This window comes from Phaseolus vulgaris, chromosome 7, assembly GCF_000499845.2.
Source record: "Phaseolus vulgaris cultivar G19833 chromosome 7, P. vulgaris v2.0, whole genome shotgun sequence".
NCBI lineage: Eukaryota > Viridiplantae > Streptophyta > Magnoliopsida > Fabales > Fabaceae > Phaseolus > Phaseolus vulgaris.
The window spans coordinates 4413590-4437901 of record NC_023753.2 but is presented as its reverse complement, the minus strand read 5'-3'; the positions used below and the strand labels follow the sequence as shown (position 1 = coordinate 4437901).

The 24312-nt window shown below is 28.4% G+C and overlaps 2 protein-coding genes across 2 annotated transcripts; one reads left to right on the top strand and one right to left on the bottom strand.

The window, feature by feature from the left end:
• Positions 1 to 227: 227 nt before the first annotated feature.
• LOC137828951 (protein FANTASTIC FOUR 3-like) lies at positions 228 to 1552 on the top strand. Its single transcript, XM_068635723.1, has one exon. It carries the CDS (start codon positions 484 to 486, stop codon positions 1459 to 1461), a length of 978 nt encoding a protein of 325 aa, XP_068491824.1. The 5' UTR covers positions 228 to 483; the 3' UTR covers positions 1462 to 1552.
• A 21038-nt stretch (positions 1553 to 22590) lies between these two features.
• Positions 22591 to 23394, bottom strand: LOC137827992 (uncharacterized). Its single transcript, XM_068634383.1, has one exon. The coding sequence runs from the start codon at positions 23392 to 23394 to the stop codon at positions 22591 to 22593; it is 804 nt and encodes a 267-aa protein (XP_068490484.1).
• Positions 23395 to 24312: the final 918 nt, after the last annotated feature.

The window sequence follows — 24312 nt, the reverse complement described above, 5'->3', positions numbered from 1 at the left end:
CTTATGCATCATGTGTACAGTAAATATTATTATAAGGTGTAATATAAATAGATGTATTATTCTGATTTAATTTTTTGAAGAAACTACTAGAATTAATAAATTGTGAGGAATGTTCTTAATGCTCTCCCCCTCGTTTTCCTTATTTCGAAATTGCACTTCTCCTTTTCTTGTGTGTTGGATTACGAATTGTATATATCAACTTGCTGAAACGAAAAAAAAAGAAAAGAAAAAGTGGCTGCCCTCAGTTCCTCTATCTGGCTAAAAAACTTTTTGGGGACTACAAATTGGTTGCCACCCTCCCTCACTTCTTCCCATGCCCATTGCCCACCACTTCTTACCTCCTTCCTCTCACTCACTTCCTTCCATTCTAGAACCTCACACTAACACCTCTGTTTCTTTTCTCATCCCTCACACCACAACAAAACAGAGAACTCTGTTTTCTCCTTTATCCACCCATTGAAAATCTCCACAAGCCATCACCACATGGCTGCAATTGTGTGCCACGGATTGCAGTCACACCTCGATTCCCAACTCGCTGAGTCAATAGTACTCAAACTCAGACTCCCTTCCCCAAAGCCACCCCCTACTCAATTCTTCAAACCCTCTTTCTGGGATTCAAATTCAAACTCAACCTTAAAACCCCACACCGAAGAAAACAACAAGCCCACAACACCTTCTAACTCCAATTCTTGTAGCTTCCTCGAAGCACTCTCCAACGTCTCAAAAGAACCATCGAACGATCTAACCACCTACTTGCACCCTCAGCAGAAACGCTCCTCGCTCACCCTCAGCCCGGAGAGTCTCCAACTCTGCACCGAAAACCTCGGAAACGAAAGCGGCAGTGACAGCGATGAAAGCAGCATTGACATGCTCTCGGCAGTGAGCGCGAATTCGGGGACAAGGGAACAAACTCAAAAGGGGCAACCTCGTCAACTTTCGACAGCGAAGAAAGCGAAAACGCAGAATTTTCCGCCCCCTTTGACGACGATAAGGGGATCAGAGCCTCTTCGCGTGAGACCCCACCGTGAAAACGGAAGGCTGGTGATTGAGGTCACCAAGGTCCCACCGAGTCCCTTGTGCTTTCAAGCTGAAAGAAGCCATGGCCGACTTCGCCTCTGTTTTTTGACAAACCCCACTCCCAGTTTTGACCCGGAAGAAGAAGATGACGCAGAAGAAAACGAACAGTTAGCCGATGGAAAAGAATTGGAAAATGAAATAATTGGAGAAGTAAAAGATACCCCAGAAGAAGACAAAGAAACAGAGGAAGAAGAAAATGGAGACGAAAAAGAAGAAGAAGTAGAAGAAGAAGAAGAGGAGGAGGAATGTGTTGCATGTGGGTGTGTGGAGAGTGATGTTATTGTGGAAAAGTACTCGAGGGTGAGAAGGTGCAGAGAAGGTGGTGACCACGAGAACAATGAATTGTTAAATTGGAGTGACTCACTTTGTGTGGTTACTTCCTAAAGCTAGTTCGCTAGCTGCTGCTGCCACTCCAACAACCTTGAGATTTTTGTGTCTCTAATTAATAAAAATTTTGCATTTGTCCTTTTCGTAATTCCTCTTTTTGTCCTCTTTTTTTTGTATTTTCCTTTACGCGATGAATCATTGAATTGCCGTATTTTCCCATAAACTATGGCTGTTGTCGGCAGTTATTATCGTTACTCTGTTTCGGGGACACGCACACTAACATGCGCAGAGGCACGGCTACGGCTTGTTTGGGCAGCCCGGTGAGAGTTTTTAATTTGAATTGATTGAATCAAAAAGCACGTTTTGAATGCGAACGCCCGTTTGGGTGTGATTCTAGTTTTGTTTTAGGAAGATTGTGTGGATATGGAGAAACTGGACAATGCCGGTTAACTTAACTCTTCCCAGATACGAGAAACACACAAGATGGTGAAAATGATAGAAATGGCTCTGGATCTCACTGCAGAGGTTTTCTTTCAAGATTAATTAAATAAATAAATGTTTTAGTTTTTTCACTATCTGTTCTTATTAGTTTATGTAATTTATAAATGATAATTTGGTTCCTAAGCTTTATGTTTTGTTCGATGGAGATTTAAAGCATTTGTTTAAATTTCAAATAATTATTTATAAAATAACTCATTTTTAAATAATCACTTATCTACAAAATAATAGGATTTTGTTCTTTAAACAAATATACAAGTGTTTATTTTAAAAATAAAGAAAATTAGATAAAGACATAAATAACATAAATTTGTTTATTTTCAAAGATAATTTTTTTTAAAAAGCACAAAAAAACTTAGATTAAATAAAAATTAATTGATGAAACTCTTACTTATGCCATAAATTATAAATTTGTGTTCCTACGTGTAGAATCGTATGTTTGTTTTTACAAATATAAGATGTGATAACATAATAAATTATTATATCAATTAAGATATAAAATATACTAATTCCGTTATTATTTACATAATTAAACAATTTTAATATAAAGAACTCAAAATCAACATACATTCTCGATTTATTGAATTTAACATCAACATTTATTTTCAATTTTACATAATTTATTCCAGATAGAAAATACACCTCACTCATTATAATAAAAAAATTAATTCTATATTAATTCATAACTCAATAGAAACATCATTTCTTAAAACGAATCTCAACTATGTTGAGCTTATGTTACATCCAAAAAAGTTTCAATGCAATAATTCTGTAAGAATATTTTTTTTCTATCACTTAATATCTTAATTTATATTATTTAAATTGCCAATGAAATTAAAATATTACATATTTTTAAGAAATTTTTAAATTTAATATCATGATCACAAATAGTCAAAAATCATCTCAAAAACTAAATATTTAACAAACCAAAACACTTAATCACATATTATTTACTTGTGAACAAAGATATATTAGATAGTCTGACTTAAAGAACTGATCGTCATTAAATAAAAAAAAAAATTATTCATATAAATCCATTGCTTCATTGATTACTTAAGAAAACTCACATCGCTTAATAATAACAACTTAATATATGAAAAAGTTAGTTTAGTGTATTATTTACCTAGACAATTAAACAAGTTTGAATACCTACTTCCCAATGAAAAGATAATCAATATTAACTTTTTTTCGCTTAAACATTATATCATCATTTGAGTTCAAACTTTCATAATCCATTTCAAATCTCATATTCTCTTTTCGTGTCTCTTAATAATGATAATTTTAAAGGAAAAATATTTTTTCAATATTTCTTCAATTTAAACTTTAAATTATAATTTAACCGATATTTTTTTTAATTAAATGATCAATTGAATTATGGAACAATGATAAATATTACCATTTTAAGTGTTGCTACAATAACCACTAATTAATCAAATGATATATTCAGAAAAAAAAACAACAAATACATAACTATTGTGCAACTAAAATATACCGATTCCACTATAACATGTTTTTTTTTATTTACCGTTCCAAATTTCATAAAAATTATTAAAAAATCAAAATGAGTTAAAAAAGAACAACACTAAAAATAATAATATGATAAACACCAACATTATATGTTTTTTTTATATAATGTATAAATAAAATATTTATAAATTTTAAATAATAAAATATTTATAAATTTTAAATAATAAAATATTTCTTCTTTATTTTCACTAATTTTTAAAATTTATAAAATAAGTATCGACAAAAGATAAATAAATTACATAAAAAAAAGTAAGGTAGAAAATAAATTTTAAAAGTGCTTGTTTAGAAAAAATATAGTAGTAAAACAATAAAAAATGTAATATTTTTTTTATCAGAAAAAAATGTAAGATGGTATATATATTTATCACAAACAAGCTATACAACAAACCAAGGGATTATTTTTTTAATTTTTGTACTTAATACAATTGTTTTACCATCCAATTTTTTTACGTATTTTATTATCATAATTTCAATTTATATATTATATCAATGTATTAACTATATAATTATGTGTCTACGTTATTTTGTAAGAAAAATTATAACAAAAGATGTCGTTTTTTTTTCTAACACGGTATACCACTGCATATTTAATGAATTAGTAAAAGACAAAAATAAAAAATATAGGAGTAAAATATGTGAAAAAGTTAGAGTAAATATTTTAATGTTATAATAATTGAAAAAATAAAATATATATTAAGAGTATATATTCATATTAGACAAACTTATCCACAAGTTTTTAAAATAAAGATGAAATGAGTTTGTACAAGGTGAACTTATTTTAAACAGGTTCTTAGTGTATATTCAATAATAACAAAGTATTCGTTGTTGCTCTCTAAATATGTACATTCTGAATATCATGCTAATTAGTGTATTGATATTAAATAAATAATAGAAATATGAAAAGTTTTTATTATAAATAAATAAAATATATATTTTTATTTTAATCTGGTGTCTTTAAAGTACTTGTCAATTTCTTTTATAGCTAGAGTGATGTTAAGTGAGTGTTGAGGTATACTAATAATGAGATTAAAGGGATTTCACTAAGGAGACAAAAACACTTCATTATTAAATGGGAGAGTCCCCACCCATAAGTGATTTGGTTTGATGCATTTAAGGATTACCAAAGGTGTTCTAAATTAATTGGGCATCACAACAAGGTTTTAGATTTAAATTGTTATAATTAGTATCTATTTAATTACTAATTGTTGATTGGCACTAATTTTACAATCAAAATTAACGTGATTTTAGTTTATATTGTTTAATTTGAAAGACAAAATAGGAATCCAATACTAAATCTAACATTAAATCTAATCGATTAGTATTTTACAAGCCAAAGCCAAACATATTGAGTCTCAAACTCTTTTAATCATCAATTCTTCATCGATCCATCTATATATATATATATTAATCATTCAATCATTCAAATATTATTGAATTGATCAAAATATTATTGAATTGATCAAATATTATTGAATTGATCAAATATTGTATGTTAAAATATTAGAATTCACTAATTCATTTAGTACTTTACTTATTTTTATATGTTTACTTGTAAGATTTTGTAATTTAAAATTTAAAATAATTAGTATTTAAAATTTTGGTAGGTAGTATTTGATATCAATTTATAAACTATTTTATAAATGTTATTAATAATAGAAACTACTTTAAATATCAATTTTTTTTAGTTTATAAAATAATATTTAATTAAATAAAAATTAATTTTAAAATAAAAATATTAGTTGTTATATTAATTAAATTAAATATTATTTTAAAAACTACTTTTTTATATTTAAAATTATTTTTATTGTTAATAAAATTTATAAATTAGTTTTTAAATTTTTGATAGTTAATTAAATACTAATTTAAAAAGTAATTAATTTTTTTATTAATAATAAAAATTATTTTAAATATTAATATATTTTAATCTCAAAATAGTATTTAATTTAATTAAGTACCTAATTTTTTTTTTTCTAAAATTAATTCTTATAGTAAAAGTTAATACTTAAATGTATAAAAGTGTATGTTGAGGGGTTGAACCTCAAAAAAGTTAACAGAGTTAGTGATATAAACATTTCATTCATTCATATTATGTTGTTCCATGTTACTTTATTTCTATTATCAATCTATGCATATAAATGACGTACATGGGGAAAAAGAAATCTCTGACATATCATTTATATATATTTTTTAGTTTTAACATAAGTATATTTTAAGATATTCAAATTAAATCATCACATAATTCATTTAGGTGGGGGAAACATTTTTGGTACTTTCTTCCACAGAAATTATTTGATTTGTAAACTTTGAGTCTAAGAAACAGCGGTGGACTCGCTATAAAGCCTTGATATGACACAAATATATTGTCACGACACAATTATTTATTCAAAAGTAACATGTTTCTTCACTTTCAGTTACACAAAGCAGGTATATTTTTTTCATTAGTGTATGATATCCTGTATGAATTTAACTTAAAAAGTTTTTCCAAGAGTAATTATTTATAAGTAAAGATATGAGAGGATATTAATTATTTAGATTAAGATTTTGTGAAAAAGAGAGAAAATAATATAAGGATGAACACTAGATATCATTTTCTCTTAAAATAGATAGGAATAGGAATAAAGGAAAAATCATGTCCGCATATATTATTTCTGTCTTTATTAAATAAATTTAATTAATATAAATATTTTAATAAAATGAAATAATAATAATTAATAATAAAATAAACTTTTAATATAAATATATACTTATTTATAATAAACTAATTATATAATAATAATTATTATAAATATAATAATACTATTTATATTTAATACAAAAGGATTTTTTAATTACAATTTTTAAATTTATGAATATTTAAATTATTTATTTATATATAATAATTGACAATTTTTATATGTAAATTATTTTTTTGTCAAGTAACTCGTATTTTTTTCAAAAATTAATTGAATTATATCGGATTATACTACTAATCATTTTAATTCATCCAAATTTACACAAAAATACATTATATTTGATTATTTTAATTTTCTAAAGACAATGGTTAATTTGTAATCTTATATTTTACACCTTAAAAAAATAAAAATACTCTAACAACTATCATAAACTTCAATAAACTTTTTTCACAAATTCATTATAACATACCTCAACCCAAACACACTAATTTTCTTGACACTTTCCTCTTAAATCCTCACAATTTCACTTCTCAATCCAAACAAAACTTAAATGTGGGTTTAAAAAATACTTTTTTATACTATTATCAATGTAGACTATTAGGATAATGAAAAGAAAGCTAAATTATGCTTTGGTTTTCTGAAAAATATGATAAAATTGTAAGAAAAAAAATTCAATTTTTTTATAAGGCTAGTTCTTATAAAATTTTACTTTTACTATGAAACATATTGTGCTTTATAGTTTCAAAGTATATCTTGGTTATATTGAGATTGCTTGTATTGTATTGCTCTTAAAATTTCTATATTTATCATGATATATCTTTGTAATAATATATAAATTAAATTTAAATGACATGTGTAGAGGATAGACAATTTTCTTTATGATAATTACCCTTTATAACAATATAATAACTAATCTATATATCGTCATTGACACACATATTTTATACACAAAGACAATTCAAATGATGATTAAAAATCTCAAATTTTAATCAAACAATCAGAGTTATAAAAGTATTGTTTAAATCCATGATTTTAACCATCCTTTTGGAAATAATGATGTTTTTTATAAGATTGAACCTATTAAATCTTTTGACTTTTAAATCATTCGGTTATTTGTCTTATCTTCTCGTATTATGGAATGTACTTGTAAATACACTTCACACTTAAGTCAGGTGCAATTATACTATGTTGCACAAGTTCATAATTAAAACAGTCATTATCTTTTACCTTTTATCTTGAAAGTCTCCTTCTATTCATAGTTTTTTAATGAGTTTTTTCTCATATAAAGAAGATTAACACAAATTCAATACTCATCTAATTATGCATTTAACATGTAACTATATTTTACTTCTTAATTATCAGACTCAATCTTACCCTATCTGACTGAAAAGTCGAATACCAGTGATCTGACGATGATCTAGTTAGTTTCGATCTACCAGCACCTAGTAGTATAGTACAAAGAGGAAATCGATCTCGTTTCATATCGTAAAAAAAAATACAAGTGGAAAGTGACATAAATGAAGACCAAAGTACCAAATTGCAACATGAAATGTTGGTGACAAATTAGGTTACGTCATAAGTTTTTTTTTTTCAATTCTGATAGTTTAAAGATACACCAAATGGTCTCTTAACTTAGTTTAGTTAGTTGAAGATACATAACTTAAACTGTTAATTCATGAGTTGCGCTCAACCATATTACAAACCTCCCATTGAAATATGTAGTATGTTAATCTTGGTTGAGATTTCTATAACAATGAGTGGAAGATGCTCCTTTTACAACAGATACCTTTTACCATTGCAATCACTTTTTTAGAGTTTTAATTTACTTGAAAATGTCAGTTTGTTTATATAATGATTTAGATCAAACAAGCTTTTACTAATTGCATTTTATTAAAATTTAACTATGTGAGATTCACCTAATTTTAAAATTCAATAAATTCTAATGAATAATTAAATATGATTTTAAAAAAGGTTAAATATGTTTTTCGTCCTTATATTTTCATGCGAAATTGATTTTCGCTCATAGTCCAAACTTTAGATCTTTTGGATACTTACAATAAAGAAACTATTGGAATAGATCATTTATAGTTTGTGGACGAAAATGTTAAAATATTTCATAGTGACTCATCGTCAACATGAATGTTATAATATTAAAATACAGTCTAAACTGAAAATTTGTTTGTTTGTCATGTCAAAGAAAGAAACATTGACAATGATTTATTCCAATAATTTTTTATTATAAATATATAGTGTAAAATCTAGACTAACAACAAAAATCAATTTCACTCTTATAAAAACAAAAAAAAATATTTAATCCTAAAAAAAAAAAAGTTATATTAACAACATATCTCTCTCAAACCAATCATGACATCCATGATGCACTTTTCTTACCACTTAAGTTATATTAGGACTTTCTTTCCAATAAATTTTTGATTCTTCAATTTGATGTAATGGATTCGTCTATAATCCAATCAAATGTTTTTAGGAAATTGCGAGAAAAACATTGCACTTTAAAGAGAAAATAGAAGCACTTTGAAACATTGAACTTTCCCTCTCTCTTAAGGTGTTTACTCTTTTTTCTTTTCTTGCTTTATACTTTTTAGCATGGAAGATTTTGTGGTTACTACTTGATTATTTATTGAATGCATATTTAAGTTAGTTTATATTATAAACATAATGGTTTGTTTTCATTAATCTTAATATAAGTTAAAAAAATAATTTCAAACTAATGATTTGTTTGATGGAAAAGATAGAAGTAAAGGATAAAAGAAAAAAAAAAAGAAAAAAGAGTGGACGACATTTCCTTCTAAGGGAAAGGAAAAACTCTCGAGGATGGCTATTTTCTATAGTTACTTTTACTGTTTCATATTTTTATAAATAACATAAAAAAAGTATAAATAATATATTTTTATTGAGAAGACTATTACAACGAATTTGTTTAACTTCTTAGTTTAATTAACTTTCCGTAATTAAACACTGATAAAACAAATTAATTTTCAACTTTTCACATTCAGTCAACACATTTTTCTATTCTTATATTATTCTTCATCCAAACAAAACATAAACAAATATCATAATAGTTTTCTATTACATATTTGAACTTGGTTATAAAAACATAGTTTCAGCTCCTACACTTTAGATTAGTTATATCAAAGTCCTAACATTTTCACAAAAATAAAATTTACCTTTAAACTTTAAAAAACATGTAACTTTAGTTTTTTTTAAAGAGTTTTCATCATGTTTTCTATTGTTAGGAGAAACTATGGGCATAATTTGTAATGTTTAAAATCCAAATTTATTATTATAAAAAATCATTAAGCAAAAATTAAATTTATAAACAAAAATTAATTAATTAATATATTAATTAAATTAAATATTATTTTAAAAATTAAAAAAATCAATATTTAAACTAATATTTATTATTAATAAAATTTATAAATTATTTTTTAGATTATATTTGATTAGTTATTAAGGTTGTAACGTATTTAAAATTTTAAAATTATTAATTAAAATCTTGATAGTTAATTAAATATCAATTAACTAAGTAAATATTAATTTAAAAATTTAAAAACTAATTTAAATATTAATAAGTTTTATTCTATAAAATAATATTTAATTTAATTAATATAATAATTAATTATTTTTATTTTTAAAATGAGCTTATATTTAGTAATTTTAAGTGTATTAAGACATTGATTATATTTGATTGAATATATATGTCTGGCAGGGCAGTGGCAGTGTGTGATGAATTGAATAAGTGAATTAGGGTGTCCTTTGGGTGAGCATCAAATTGATGGCACTGATCTTAACAAGATTTGATTCACAGAGCAATGATGGAGTTGATATATGTACGGATAAACAAACATTTTGTGTGTTGTTTTGAAGAAAAGGAGAGATCTTATCCTTTTTGAGAGAACTGAAAGTAAAGCAGTGACTATCTTGAAATGGAGAGTGAAGGGACCACCAAATATGTAACTCTGAAACACAATCTAAATCAATCCCCTCTTCTTCACTTTTCTCACTTGTACTACCACAAACACTTCCATTTTCTCCTCAAACATCTTTTCTCTACCACTTTTCTAATTCTTTCCCAATATTCTTACTTTTAACTACTTTTTACAAAAAACAAACTATATTTTTTAAGATCGACACAATTTTAGACTTATGTTTTTGAAGTTATTAACATACCTAGGTTGTACATAAGTATTAGATTGTAAATCTTACTTTATAAATTAATTTTATAATTAAATTAGATTTAAAGTTCATTTTTAATATGATATTAGAGTCATTTTAAACATATTCTAACAATTGTTTATTGGTCTTATTAGGTCATCATTATCGAACTATCCTTAATATATAATCTCACACACAAGTTGGTAGTTTTGGTATGAGAGATGTGTATTGAAGATCTCACATTAATTAGATATTAAAACATTTCATAGTATATAAATAAGTGTAAACCTAATCTTATAAATAAGTTGGATTAGACTTAAATTCACTACTTAATAATTTAAGTTAATACAAAGTCAGTATTAAATCACATTTTTTTATAATTTGTTTTCTTACGATTTTTTTTATATAAAGTTTCGAATCAAAATTCAAACGCACTCAATTTTTGTAGTGATTATGATCTATTTAAATTTAAAATAGAATAGAATCGATTGGTAGTTTGAAATTAGTTTAGCGGTATACTTGGATTAAAAGGATCTATAAATAACAAAATATTATACCTTAATAACAAAATAATTAATAATTTTTAATTTATTATCAAAATTATTCTTAAAATTATATTTTTAATAACAAAATAGTCTTACAAACTTATTAATAGGAAGCATTAACTAGTCACGTGCATCATTTTACTATGTTGCTTTTTCTTTTGATCATTCTAATGAACATAATTATTTTTCATGTATTATTGAATTCGTTGTATGTGTATAAAAACTACTGGTACATTTTTCTTAATTTTCATATTTTTAAAATTAATTTATAAATGTCAAATTTCAATTGTTTTTTTTAGTTACACTTTGATCTTCTTTAAATTGGTGTAATTATAAATAAATAGTAAGTTGATTTTTTTTTATCGGCAATAAACAATGAATAAATATGAACCACTTGAGAAGTGGTTCAACTCTTATACATAAATACAATCTTTAACCTTTCTTACTAGGCAGATCCCCAAATAAGCCTAACATTAAAACATCTAGTTGAATTCAGAAAACACGTAAGGTGCTCAAGCCTACATCTAAAAAGAGTACATCACGAGACCATCTTCATACAAACCAAAGGGTTAAGACACCACTCAGAAAAGGAAAAAAGCACAGAATGCGACTTAGATGTGACCCACGTCCAAGCCTTTAATTGAACCAAAGCAAAAACTTCCACTACATCCACTACTCCCCCTTTAAATATTACATTGTTTTTATGCTTCCGGACCTCATTGACTACTGCGATCCAAATCACTCCCCAAACCTCATTTACCGAAGCAGACACATTACACATCCTAAACTGAGAGAAGTTTAGCAGTGGAACATTGTGAAACACACTCTGCACCCCAGTCATACGTAACAATGGTTCCACAACAACCATGCAAATCTACACTCGGTAAGCAGATTTGACCGTGTACCCAAGAACCTCCCCTTCCTTCCATACCCACCTATCCTCCTTTTCCAAGTCAAGACTCTCAACTTGGACTTCTTGAGAAAGTAGACCCGCTAGTTGCTTCTCCCATTCAAATAAATTTCGTCTCCAAACAAACTTCCATTCCCACTTTCCGTTGTTCCAATCCTCGAATTCAACCATCGTAGAAGCTTTTGATGAACTCAGGGAAAACAACCTCGGGAAGGCATTCTTCAAAGCCCCATTCCCCACCCAATTATCTTCCCAGAACAAAACATCCTTACCAGTACCCACCTTCCAATTGATAGCTTCTTCGAAATTCCGACCCCAACCTTTCAAGCTGCAAACCTCCCTCAAGTCTTTCCACCAAAGAGAATCCTTATTATCTTTTTCTCCCTCTCTCAGACTTCTCCAACCCCCATACTTGGAATTAATAACCTTCTTCCACAAACCATCATTATCCGACCCCAGACGCCAAATCCACTTACCTAGTAACGCCAAATTAAAGGTCTTTAGGTCAATAATCCCAAGGCCACCATCCTCACGAGCATCACAAACCTTTTTTCAAAAAGCCCAAACAACCTTTCTTCCATCAGAACCCCACCCGCATAAAAAATTCCTTTGGATACTCACGATCTCGTTTGCCACCGCAACAAACATTTTAAATAGAGATAGATAAAACAATGGGATAGAAGACAATACCTGTTAGAATGTATGACTTTAAACTAGAGGGGGGGTGAATGGTTTAAAGAGGGTTTTTGAAAACTTTTAAGCCTTGAATGAAATTACTTCGAGAATATCTTGATTAAGAAATCCGTTTTTCAAAACACAAAGCAAAAAACACAGCACCAGAAAAACAATTGGTTGTTTCGCAGAAATAATCAGTTGTTTATACCAGTTTACAAATATAAAAACTGAATTTAAAGAGTTAAGGGATAGAGAAAATGCACAGAGAGATTTATACTGGTTCACTCTAAACCCAGAGCTACATCCAGTCTTCTCAGAAACCATTGAGGAAATCCACTAAGCAATCAACCCTAGATCACTTACAATACAACCAAAGAAGTGACCTTGATCCCCTCAAGACACACACTTCCTTTGGTCAAACACACCAACACTAAGAATGCTGATCTTGATCCCCTCAAGAACACACAACACTTCTCAGCAACACATAGAAAGTTTCTTTCAACAATACAAAGGATTGCACTTGTTACCGAACAAATCGGAAATCAATACAAGTAGAAAATCCTAGCTCACACTCTTTGATCAATCTCAATCTCGAAGCAATCTCAACTTTTTCTCTTAATAAAAAATCAGTGAAAAACTCAAATCTGTTTTTCTGTATATAATCAAAGTTGTTGTTTGTTATCAAATCTTAACAAACTATCAATTGCATTTAAAGATTGGTCAAAACATTAAAAACTGGAGCGTAAACAGTTAGAAAATCATTTAATGCTCAGTCAAAGCATAAAACGGTTTTCTGTTATGGTACTAAAACAAACAATCGGTTGTTTCCACGAATCAATCAGTTGTTTTGGTTTTGACAGCTCAACCATTTGAAAAACAGTTTTAAACCTTTTCTAAAAACACCTAAGTATAAAACAATTGGTTGTTTCGACAAAACAACATATTGTTTTTCACTTAGTTTGAAAAACACTTTTCTTTTAAAAGGATTGAGAGAGCTTATGCTTTGGATTCAATCAAGAGTGGATTATACATTAATTCTACCCCAGAACCTATCTAAAAGACAGCTCAGCAACAACAAGCACAACCAGCCTTTCATCATCCTTCAAAGGGTTTGGATTCTTCAAAGCTTGAACCCACTTGGTTCAACAATACCGACTTAATCAAACAAATCCTCCCCGCCAAAGACAAGAATCTACCTTTCCACCTACTCAATCTTCTCTTCAATCTATCAATCACTCCAGCCCAAAACACCTTTCTCTTGTGACACCCACCTACCGACAAATCCAAGTATATAAAAGGAGTTGTCATGACTTCACAATTAAGAATCGCCACAAAGCGTTGAATCATTATTTGCTCAACCTCCAAACCACCTATCTTACTCTTCAAAAAGTTCACCTTAGCCCGAAAGATAGTTCAAAACAATTCAATGTTGCCTTTATATTGAAAACATTTTAACATCTGCTTCACAAAAGAATATAGTGTCATCAACATACTGCAACATGTTTACCTTCACTTTCTCCCTACCAATCTCCATGTTATCAATCAAATTTTGTTCGACTGTCATCCTAGACACTTCTGCCAAACCTTCTGCCACGATAAGAAACAAAAAAGGAGCAAGTGGATCTCCCTGTCGAAGTCCTTTCTTCGGAAAGAACTTCTTGGTTGGGCTACCGTTCACGAGAACTGACACATAAGCTGACTCTAAACATCCCTTTATCCACTGAATCCATTTTTCACAAAAACCAACTCTTTCTAACATATAATAAATGTACTCACATCTCACCGAATCATACGCCTTCTCAAAGTCCACTTTAAAGAATAAATATTGATATGTTTTATTAAATTATTAAAATGAATATAAGTTAAAAGTGATGGAAGATGAAAAAGAAAGAGTAAGAAATAGGAGTGTTAGAGTAAAAAGTGTGCACATGCATAACATGAGAGGAGTACGGATAGAGATGGACGAAGGATGACCTAAACTACAGGTCGGTGGTCAGTAATTGGAGGCGTGCGCCCCACCTTTCAGACTCACCATCTTTGTCTTTTATAAATTACTATTATCAACTTCATCTTATTTCTTAATTTATTGTTACTTTTTTCAAGAAAAATGTATTTACCTCATCACTAATAATAATAATAATAATAATAATAACAACAATAATGTATTTACAAAAATATTTAAAAAATAATAATTAATTAATATATTTACTAAGTTTTATACATTATTTTATAAAAAACATTTTTATAAAAAGAATATTATTAATAAAAAATGTAATTAATTTTTAAATTAATATAATAATAATTCTTTAGCTACTAATTATTTTAAATGTTAAATTAATCATTAGTTTAAAATTTAAAAAACTTTAATAGTTAAAATCTACGTAATTAATATTAAAAACTTTAGTAGTTATAATTTATTATTAATAATAAAAATTATTTTAAACATAATTTTTTTTTAATTTATCTATTTTTAGTTAATATAATAATTAATTATTTTTTTATCTTAAAAAATAGTTTTTATTTAATATTTTTTAATAAAATATACAATTTTTTTTTCATAGAATGATGCCAACATTTTTAAAGACATTAACATTTTTTTTATACTTTTAATAACTAAAACTAATCTTCTTTATATTTTTAATAACTTGAAATTCACCATTTTTATTTTATTTTAAAAATATATTTATAAAAAATTAAATTAAATATATGAATATTACAATTTAAAGTTTTAGCTTTATATTTTTTAAGTTTTAAATAAATATTATTATTTTAAATAAATAATAAAAATAAGTATCACTTTAGTTATTTAAAAATTTAAGAGAGATGAATAACATTTCTTAAAAAGATAAAAAAAGTGAATGTATATAAAATCTAAAGAAATATGAATTAATTCTATTGAAAACATTATTTTTAAAATTAAAAAGAGTGTAAGTGCTATTTAACACAATCTTCACATTGATAAGTGCACTTTATTAATATTTTTATAAAACTTTAGTTTACTTTGTATTTGTTTGAGTATAATAGATTTTCACTAAAACTGAATTTTATACATTAATTGCTTTAGCAAATCTTGATTTAGTACTTTAAAAATATTTATTTATTATTTATATAAAAATTAAAATATTACTTTATAATTATAGTAAAAATGTATAAATTTAGTATTAATTAATCATAGTTGAAAATAAGATTTCGCCTTTAGAAAAAGTTTATAAAGTTAAAAAAATATTTTAAAATATTGTAACAAGACGCTAATGGATAGATAATCTAAGGATAATTGTTTCGTAGTTTAAAACAATTTTGAAAAGATTTTACCAAACCTAGTGAAGGATACAAAAAGTTTGCACAAATATAATTGATGAAAGAAAGAAATAATTGATTTTTATACCAGGTTATTCGAACTTATCTCTTTTATCATTTTTTTTTCTCAGAAACAGAGAAATAAAGATGATATGAAAAGATATGGATATAAATTGATATAAATATAAATATTCATTGTTGAAATATGGATGTAAAATAATGATGTAAAAGTTTTTAATCATACATCCATAACTTCTATCTCAAATTTTTTATGAAGATGTGTGAGTCAATTTTCGATAACTCTTCTTAAGATGTTTAATAAATATATGTAAATTTTTATAAATATTTAAAGGTTTTTAATATATCAAATATTAATGTTATATTACAATATTAATGTGTGCCACTTAAAATGATTACTTGAACTTTTTTAACATATAAATAATTAATTTGTATCATATAATCTTAGAGATTAAAAATAGAAAAAATATTTTAAAGAATAACTAAAAATAATATTTAAATTATTTAAAGTTCATATTTATTGAATTTATTATGCCACTAACTATCAGCTTTTCTATAATACCACGTTCTTACTATAAAAAAATTTGTTAAAAATTTCATATCAACTAAAAATGTAATATATAAACTATTAAATTATACTTTCTTGAAATTTTCTTTTATTTTCATTTTACTTTTACCGTTCTTATATCATTTTACTATTTTTTCATCTTTATTTACTTTTAATTTAAATAAAATAATAGTTATTTTTAGTTTATTAATACAATTAAATGCACCATAATTTTAATTTTCATTTGTATGATATTAACTTACTAAATTATGCATCAGATACTTATTCATATATAATTTATTTTGTAGTAAATAGATCTATGTACACTATATTTGACAGGATTAAATAATATATCCTGAGCTGATGTTCATTTTAATAGTTTATAGTATTTGTTTACAAATTAAAATTATTGCTAAAAAATGAATATCCAAGAGAATAGTATTATAAGTTAATAAATAATAAGTAAAACCAAAAAGAAGAAGAAAAGGACTGGCATTTGGCTTCAAAAGTCAATATATGACAGAAAAAGAAAAGAAAGAAGGAAAATGATTTTATGGATGTTACATTTCTTATGATTTAACTTTTTAACAGTGATAATATTACAAATAAAATTAGTCCTTATCAATGAAAGGAAACATGTAATAATAAACTTCAATAATCTCTAGTATATGCTTCCTTTCATGGACACTTTTTTATGAGCAAAATATTCAGTGGTCACAGTAGCTTACATGGTCAATGCATGATCAATGCTTACAATTCATTCTATGGATTTATACTTTATTACCTCACATTAACAATTACTTCACATTCTCATAAAATCTTTTAATATTCACCACCAATTCCCTTTAAGACTATGTAGATGTATCCATTAATGTACAAGTTAATTATAAAAACGTAATTAAACATTAAATTCAACTCAGTTTTAGAACATTAGGCATTTTTTTATTCAGTAAAAAGTAAATAAATAAATAAATAAAGGAACACTTAATGGGTATCCCAACTCTTATACAAGATAAAGTAGTTTGTTATACTTACTGCGATCCTACTAAAATATAAATCTTAAACCAGTTTGCATCATTTCCTCACCAAAGATAAAAGCAACCAAAACACACAATTAGGTGCAGATTGCGTTGGACAACAACCACGGTAAGACACGCTATAGCAGAGTAAACCAAATCCGCTCACAGAAAACAAGTAACAAAAGATGTATAACTACAATGAGTGAGTCTTAATCCCTATACTTGAAGACAATTGCACTTTCTTGTACAGTTTAAATGTCAAGTCTGTGCCAACAACAATCAAGAAGAATCCCATAATGCGTTTGCTTCTGATCATCTAGAAATCACGTGATGCCATATATAATCAAGGTTTTCCTTTCCTATAGTAATTTCCAACCTACTAACCTGGGCATAACATCCACAAGACCAAGTAAAGTATAACAAAAAACCAAGAGATAAAGTCCCCCCTCTTTGATCGAAGGACCTTTTTGTTGTCATATTAATACATGTACTCGAGCATTTGAACCAACTTGAAAACGAAAAATATGCCTTTGAAACCTTGTTTTTTAACCAAACACACAACTACATTTGCCAGAGTAAATATTTCAACTGCATCTACTTTTGCTTAGTTAAACACTGTTCATTTCTATACTTCCAAACACGTCAAATAATAGAGACCCGCACTCCTATTAGACATATGAGTCTTTACTTATTAATGTTTACAACATCATATCTAACATCATTTTTATTATTTAAGAATTATAAAATCATAAATGAGGATACTCAATAAAAAGGAATAAGGATTTCATCTCATAAAATTATGTAATTTTTAAGCAAGTTTTAGGATTGAGATGTAAAATTTCACGAGGATGTCAAACATAAAGTTTTATAAAATAACTATATTTTCTCATTTATTTATCCAATGCAATTTTTTACTTATATATATAAATAATGTTTTAATACTCTAGCTTAATGTTTTAATATTCTAAGGTATGCCAACTTGTTTTATGGTAAACTCAAATAATAAGAACAATTCTTAACTTCAAAATCAACCTAGAAATCTTCATATGAAAGATACTCTATATGATTCATACTATTCTAATATTTTTCAGCAGAATGGAATACATTTATGTTTCCAGAGAACACATTTAAACATTAAAATAATAATTTTATTTCATTTCATTTACTTTTCTATATATGTACGTGTGTAGTGAAGCTCTAAGTATCATGAGGTGTATAGAAATTTGTTAAATAATATACATCTTTATGTTAATGCATGCTGACACTTAACTTTTTAGAATTTAATGTATGTTATTATATTGATATTAATAAATTTTAATAATTTTATTTAATAATATGATATGTCTCATGGGATAAATTTCTATATAAAACGAATTTACATTATAAATTAAACATGCGATTTTATATGAACAAACTCATAAACTATTATTATGTTACTAATACTGCTGCTTTGAGTTAAATAAGTGTTTAAATTCGAATTATATAAATGAAAAAAGGAAAATTTTATTAAAAAAAAGAAGTGAAAGAAAATTCCCCTTACAAAACCTACCCACTTGTGACATTAGCTTTGAATTTTAAAGAAAGTCCTAAACTGAGACTGTGACATCAGGTAAAGCTCTAAAAGAAGGTGATGTCATTGATTAAACTAAACACAAAATAAAGATAATTTGTTGGGTTCAGAATCCATAGCTTGGAATCAATATTTTTTTTTCTTGCCCTAAAAAGGGTATGAATTAGATGTATGCAATCCACGAAGTCACTGGATTTGATCTGATCCACAATGAAACCAAGTGAATGCAAATCTCAATGGATTTCATGGCCTATATGCAAAAGAAGTTTGGTTTTCTTGTTTGTTAAGCATTTGAAACCCTTTATCTTTCATTTATGTGCAAAAGAAATAAACACTTTCTCTTCTTATCACAAAGTTTCCAGAAAGCCAATTGTCAAATAACACCTACTTTGGCACTAGAACAAAAAAGATGATTAAAAAGAAAGAACAACTTAGTTTGCATTAATCAATATTACATTGATATTAGTTTCCACATTTTTTGTTTGTTGGGTTTTGGTTTTTCTTTTCTTTTTTATTTTTGAGTTTGTTTGGATTGCATGGATGAGCTTTTCCACAACTGGACAATTGAGTGCGTACATGATGTTGTGCAACTTTTGAATAATGGAAAATGCACTTCCATTCACAAATTTTAAATGAAGAAAAATGTGTTATATGATTGAACAATAGAAAGATTGATTAGTGTGGATGAATGAACATAGGGAATGGAAAGGAGAAGAGAGATTGAAGTTTGCAATGAATAAGATTGTTTATAGTTCCTCCATTGTTGGTGGGTCTAAGCTGCCATGGCGTCACCCAACAAAAGGAACAACGTTTGTCACACAAAGCATTCCATCACCCCTCTTAGTTTAGAACTTAGACCCCACCACCACATCCACCAACCCATGCACATAACCACACTTCAACCACTCAAATCGAGACTCAACCAATCATTACTTGTTAATGGTTATGTTCAAGATCATGTCGTTCATCAATTTATATCAAAAATGAAAAATGTGTTTAGATAACGGCATATTCAAACACATTAGTTTATAAGCAGAAGGAAAGATATCACTTTACAACTATTATTTGGTTTATGTAATTTTAAAATTAATGTAAGTAAATGTTTTTTTTTTCCAGTTATAATATGATTTAGGTTGTCAACATATCAACACTCTTTAAATATCCACAGGTTTGTTTAATTTTCTGGAAAAAACTGTTTTAGTCCTGAAATTTTGGTATGACACTTTGTTTGGTGTAGATCCTTTTTCGAATGGGAGAAGCCTCTAGAGAAGCAGTTGATTCAGTTGTTGTAAGGAGCGAAGTTGGAACTGGGGAAGAAAGATTGTAGGATTTGGAAGGCTGGGGCGTTCCAAAATTTTACGGTTAACTCAACCTATGTTCAAGTTAGGAAGGATACAGTTGGGGAGGTCCCTCCAGTTTACAGTAAGTTGTGGAGGTGCAAAGCCTTACCTTCTACTTTGTTCACAGCTTGGAGGGTGATAGAGAATAAGGTTGCTACAGGGTAAATCTGGAAAGACGCGGGGTGGTGATTGAGAATCCCTTGTGTTGTCTGTGTGGGATGGTGGAAGAGTCGTCCAGTCATCTATTTTCCGTCTACGACTTCGTTTGGTGTGTCTGGTTGTCTTTGTTTTAAGTGGCTAGGTGTGCCGTTCATTATTCATAAGGATCCTTTGGCAAACTTTTTACTGTTCAGGTTAAGTCAGACTTCAGATTTGGTTAATAACGTTTGGGGTGCAATTTAGGTTGGAGTTGTGAATGGTATTTGGAATCATAGGAACTGTGTGTCCTTCGGTAGGGGGGTGGTAGATGCGCTCGAAGTATTCGCCTTGGTACAGGTAAAAGTTTGGTCGTGGATTTATGCAAAGTCCCGTTGTACTTCCTTCGGGTACTCTAATTGGGTTTTGAACCCAGTGGATTGTATGAGGATGGTTGTTTAATGTTTTCCTGTGGTTAGTTTGGTTGTTCCTTAGATAATCAGGTAGGTGTTTCGTGGTAGGAGTATAGTAAGGTGTTTTGCTCTTTATGTATAAGGGTTGAACCACCCTTGAAGTGGTTCCCATTTATTTATTTTTTATTGCCGATAAAAAAAAATTCCTGAAATTTTGGTTTTCTACTTTAATATTTCAAAATATTATAATATGATTGTATTTAAGTAAAATAAAATATATAAATAAAATTGGAAAATTAAGGGAGGAAGATGTATATAAATAGTCATTGACATCAACTCTAATATGTTTGGATTGAAGAATGAGTTTGTGGGGGAGGGAAAAAGTGAATTTGTAAGGATTAGAGAATATGTGTAATGTATGAGGTTGTTTGGATTAAAAGATTATAGAGTAGATTTGTGAGTAATGTGATAATTAAGAGGAAATTTAAAAATTATTTTAAAGGTGTAAAATATGAGTTTACAAATTTATCCTTGTTATTAAAAAATATTTGAATAATGAATTATGATATATTTCTTTTTCAGGTTTGAGTTAATTAAATTTTTCTAATATATAATATTCATAATTACTTGTATTTTTTAATAAAAATTTAAAAATATTTGTGTTAAATTGAAATAAATTTATTAAATATATTAAAATATATTAAAATTATATTTATTATTATATACAATTTTTTATTTTATATAACTCTATATTTTGTTGATATTATAATTTTCATTATTTATAATTATATGTTGTTATTAATATTATAATTAGATATTTTTGAAATTGTTAAATAAATTTATTTAATATTTAATTTTATATATTGTATGTATATAATTATGTTTTGAAAATTCATGCACAAAACTATTTGGATAAAATCCATTAATCCTACGTGAAATCATTGTTAATATGTTCCCATCCACCCTCTACCCCCAAAATCACTAAAACAAATACAAGAAGTATTCTCTTCCTCTCCCTCCTCATTGCACACACTTAAAAACAAACCTATCGAATGCGATATTAGACTATTGGAGATACTCTATTTATGATTATTTTTTTTTTCTTAAAATACTTGTGAATATCACATAACTACAAGAATAAGGGTAAGAGTAGTATGACATAAATTCATTAGTATTCATCGTTATTTTCAAGTACTAAACAAAAAAATTGGTTGAAAAGGAAAAGGGTTGGATCTTTTTGAAGTTTGTCTGGCATAAATTCATAAGGGTTGTGTCTTTCACTAAGAAAGTGGATAAGGTGTGGGTGCATCATCAAAAGCTACACATGCTCAGGTATCGCAATCGTTGTAACTAGATCATAAACCTTGCTACTAATGCAAATCCTTTCTTTGGATATGGTGGATGCAGCAGCCACAAATCTAGTACATATCTGACTGATTTTGATCCCTCCACGTACAAGCAACTGGACCACAACATGTCTAATTCGTCTTTTTCCTCTCTTTCAGATTTCATCAATGCCTTTGGGAGATTATAGCAGAATATACCCCAAATATAGTTAGTGCACAAGAAAGAAAGAAAGAAAGCTAAAAGACCTGCAATGTGATAAAATTACAGACCAAAATAAGCACGGAGATAACTTTCAATCAAAACCATCATTGCTCAATATATAAGAATCTCACGTGTACCTTTCTTTTTTTCTTTTTTTTTTATCAGCAATAAAAAATCAATAAATGAGAACCACTTCAGGGGTGGTCCAACCCTTTTACAAACACACATACAATTTAACTCTTAACTCGACACCCAAAACCGCCGGTCAAAAGACCAACTAAACCAAGCGCTAACTAGCTTTACCGAATCAGCCGTATACAGGCCAAAGGATCCAGAACCCAACAGGAATAGGAAAAATAAACTTCGCGGGACTTTGCAGCAATCCAAGACCACACCTTTACTTGTGCTGAGACAAAAACTTCTAACGCATCTGCCACTCCTCCATTAAAGACGACCGAGTTCCTATGCTTCCAAATTTCACTCACAATTCCAACCCAAATTGCCCCCCAAACATCATTAACCGAAACAGATGCCTGACTCAACCTGAATTGAATAAAATTTTGCATTGGATCCGAATGGATTACGAACGACACTCCAAGCCACTCAAAGCAAAGGCACCATACCCTCCAAGCAAAGTCACAAATGGCGAACAAGTGACTCGACGACTCATCGACCTTCCCACACAAGCAACATACAGGATTTTCAACCACCATCCCGCGCCTTACCAAATTAACCCTAGTTGCAATCCTATTTTCCAAAACTCTCCAGGCCAAGAATACAGCAGAAGGCAAGGCTTTACACCTCCACAACCTACAGTAGGTCGGAGAGGACTCCCCATCACTAACCCTCCTTACCTTGCTATAAGCTGAGTTAACAGTAAAACTTTGAGACCCCTCAGCCTTCCAGATCCAGCTATCCACCCCTCCCACATCCATCTTCACCCCTTGCAGCAACTGACTCAACTGCTCCTCCAACAACTTCTCCCAGTCAAAGAGGGATCTACGCCAGCACAAATGCCAAATCCAAACACCATTAAACCAGTTCCCGAACTCGGCCACCTTAGCAGCTTTAGCCGTGCTAAGCGAATATAATCTCGGAAACATTCCCTTCAGAGCACCACAATTCAACCAGCTGTCCTCCCAGAATGAAATATTTCCTCCATCACCAACTTTCCACTCAACCCCATCTTCAAAACTTCTGCCCCAGCCCACCGAGGCCCAAACCTCCTTCAAGTCTCTCCACCAAAGAGAACCCCTACAGGGTTTACCTTCCGCTCTCAAATTCCTCCATCCACCATATTTAGAGTCAAGAATCTCTTTCCACAAACCTTCCTTGGCCGACCCCCACCTCCAAATCCACTTGCCTAGCAGGGCATCTCACGTGTACCTATATGCACCTCTTTTGGGATTTTATGGTTTGTCTTGAAAAGAACAATAATGCACCTAACATATAGAGAACATCCAGTGTATACAGCAAAAATAAAGATATTTTTTTTGCTATGAAAATGCTAAGTCACTTGCTACGAGTGTATCCATGAGAATCATGACAACATAATTTTACAATTTGGAAGGAAGAAGATTTTGACAATCAATTACTCTTTCTCTATTCCTTAGAAACATATTGAAAATGGCAGACATAAGATTGTAAATAAAGGCTGTCGTGTTCCAACATTGCAGATTATGCGGATCAAAATTTTAGACCTCCAGTTACCCTATTGCCATATTTTAGACCGTATCAGAAAGATTTTTCAGATTTTATTTATAATTATATGGTCTGTTTTTCTTTTATTTATTTTCTTATAGATTTTTCTTTTGAGAATATAATAAATAATTTTAAATTGTATTTAATGGGTGACGTTCATTATAGAGTTTTTTTTCTCTAGCAAAGCACCTCTTTGAGGAATGAACTTTCAGAAAGAAAGATTCGTTTTTGAACTTTTTTTATACTCTAATAAATTCCATGAATTTCAACTGCTTGAAATTCAAATAAGGGTGAATAAACCCCCGAAAAGAGGTGAGCTG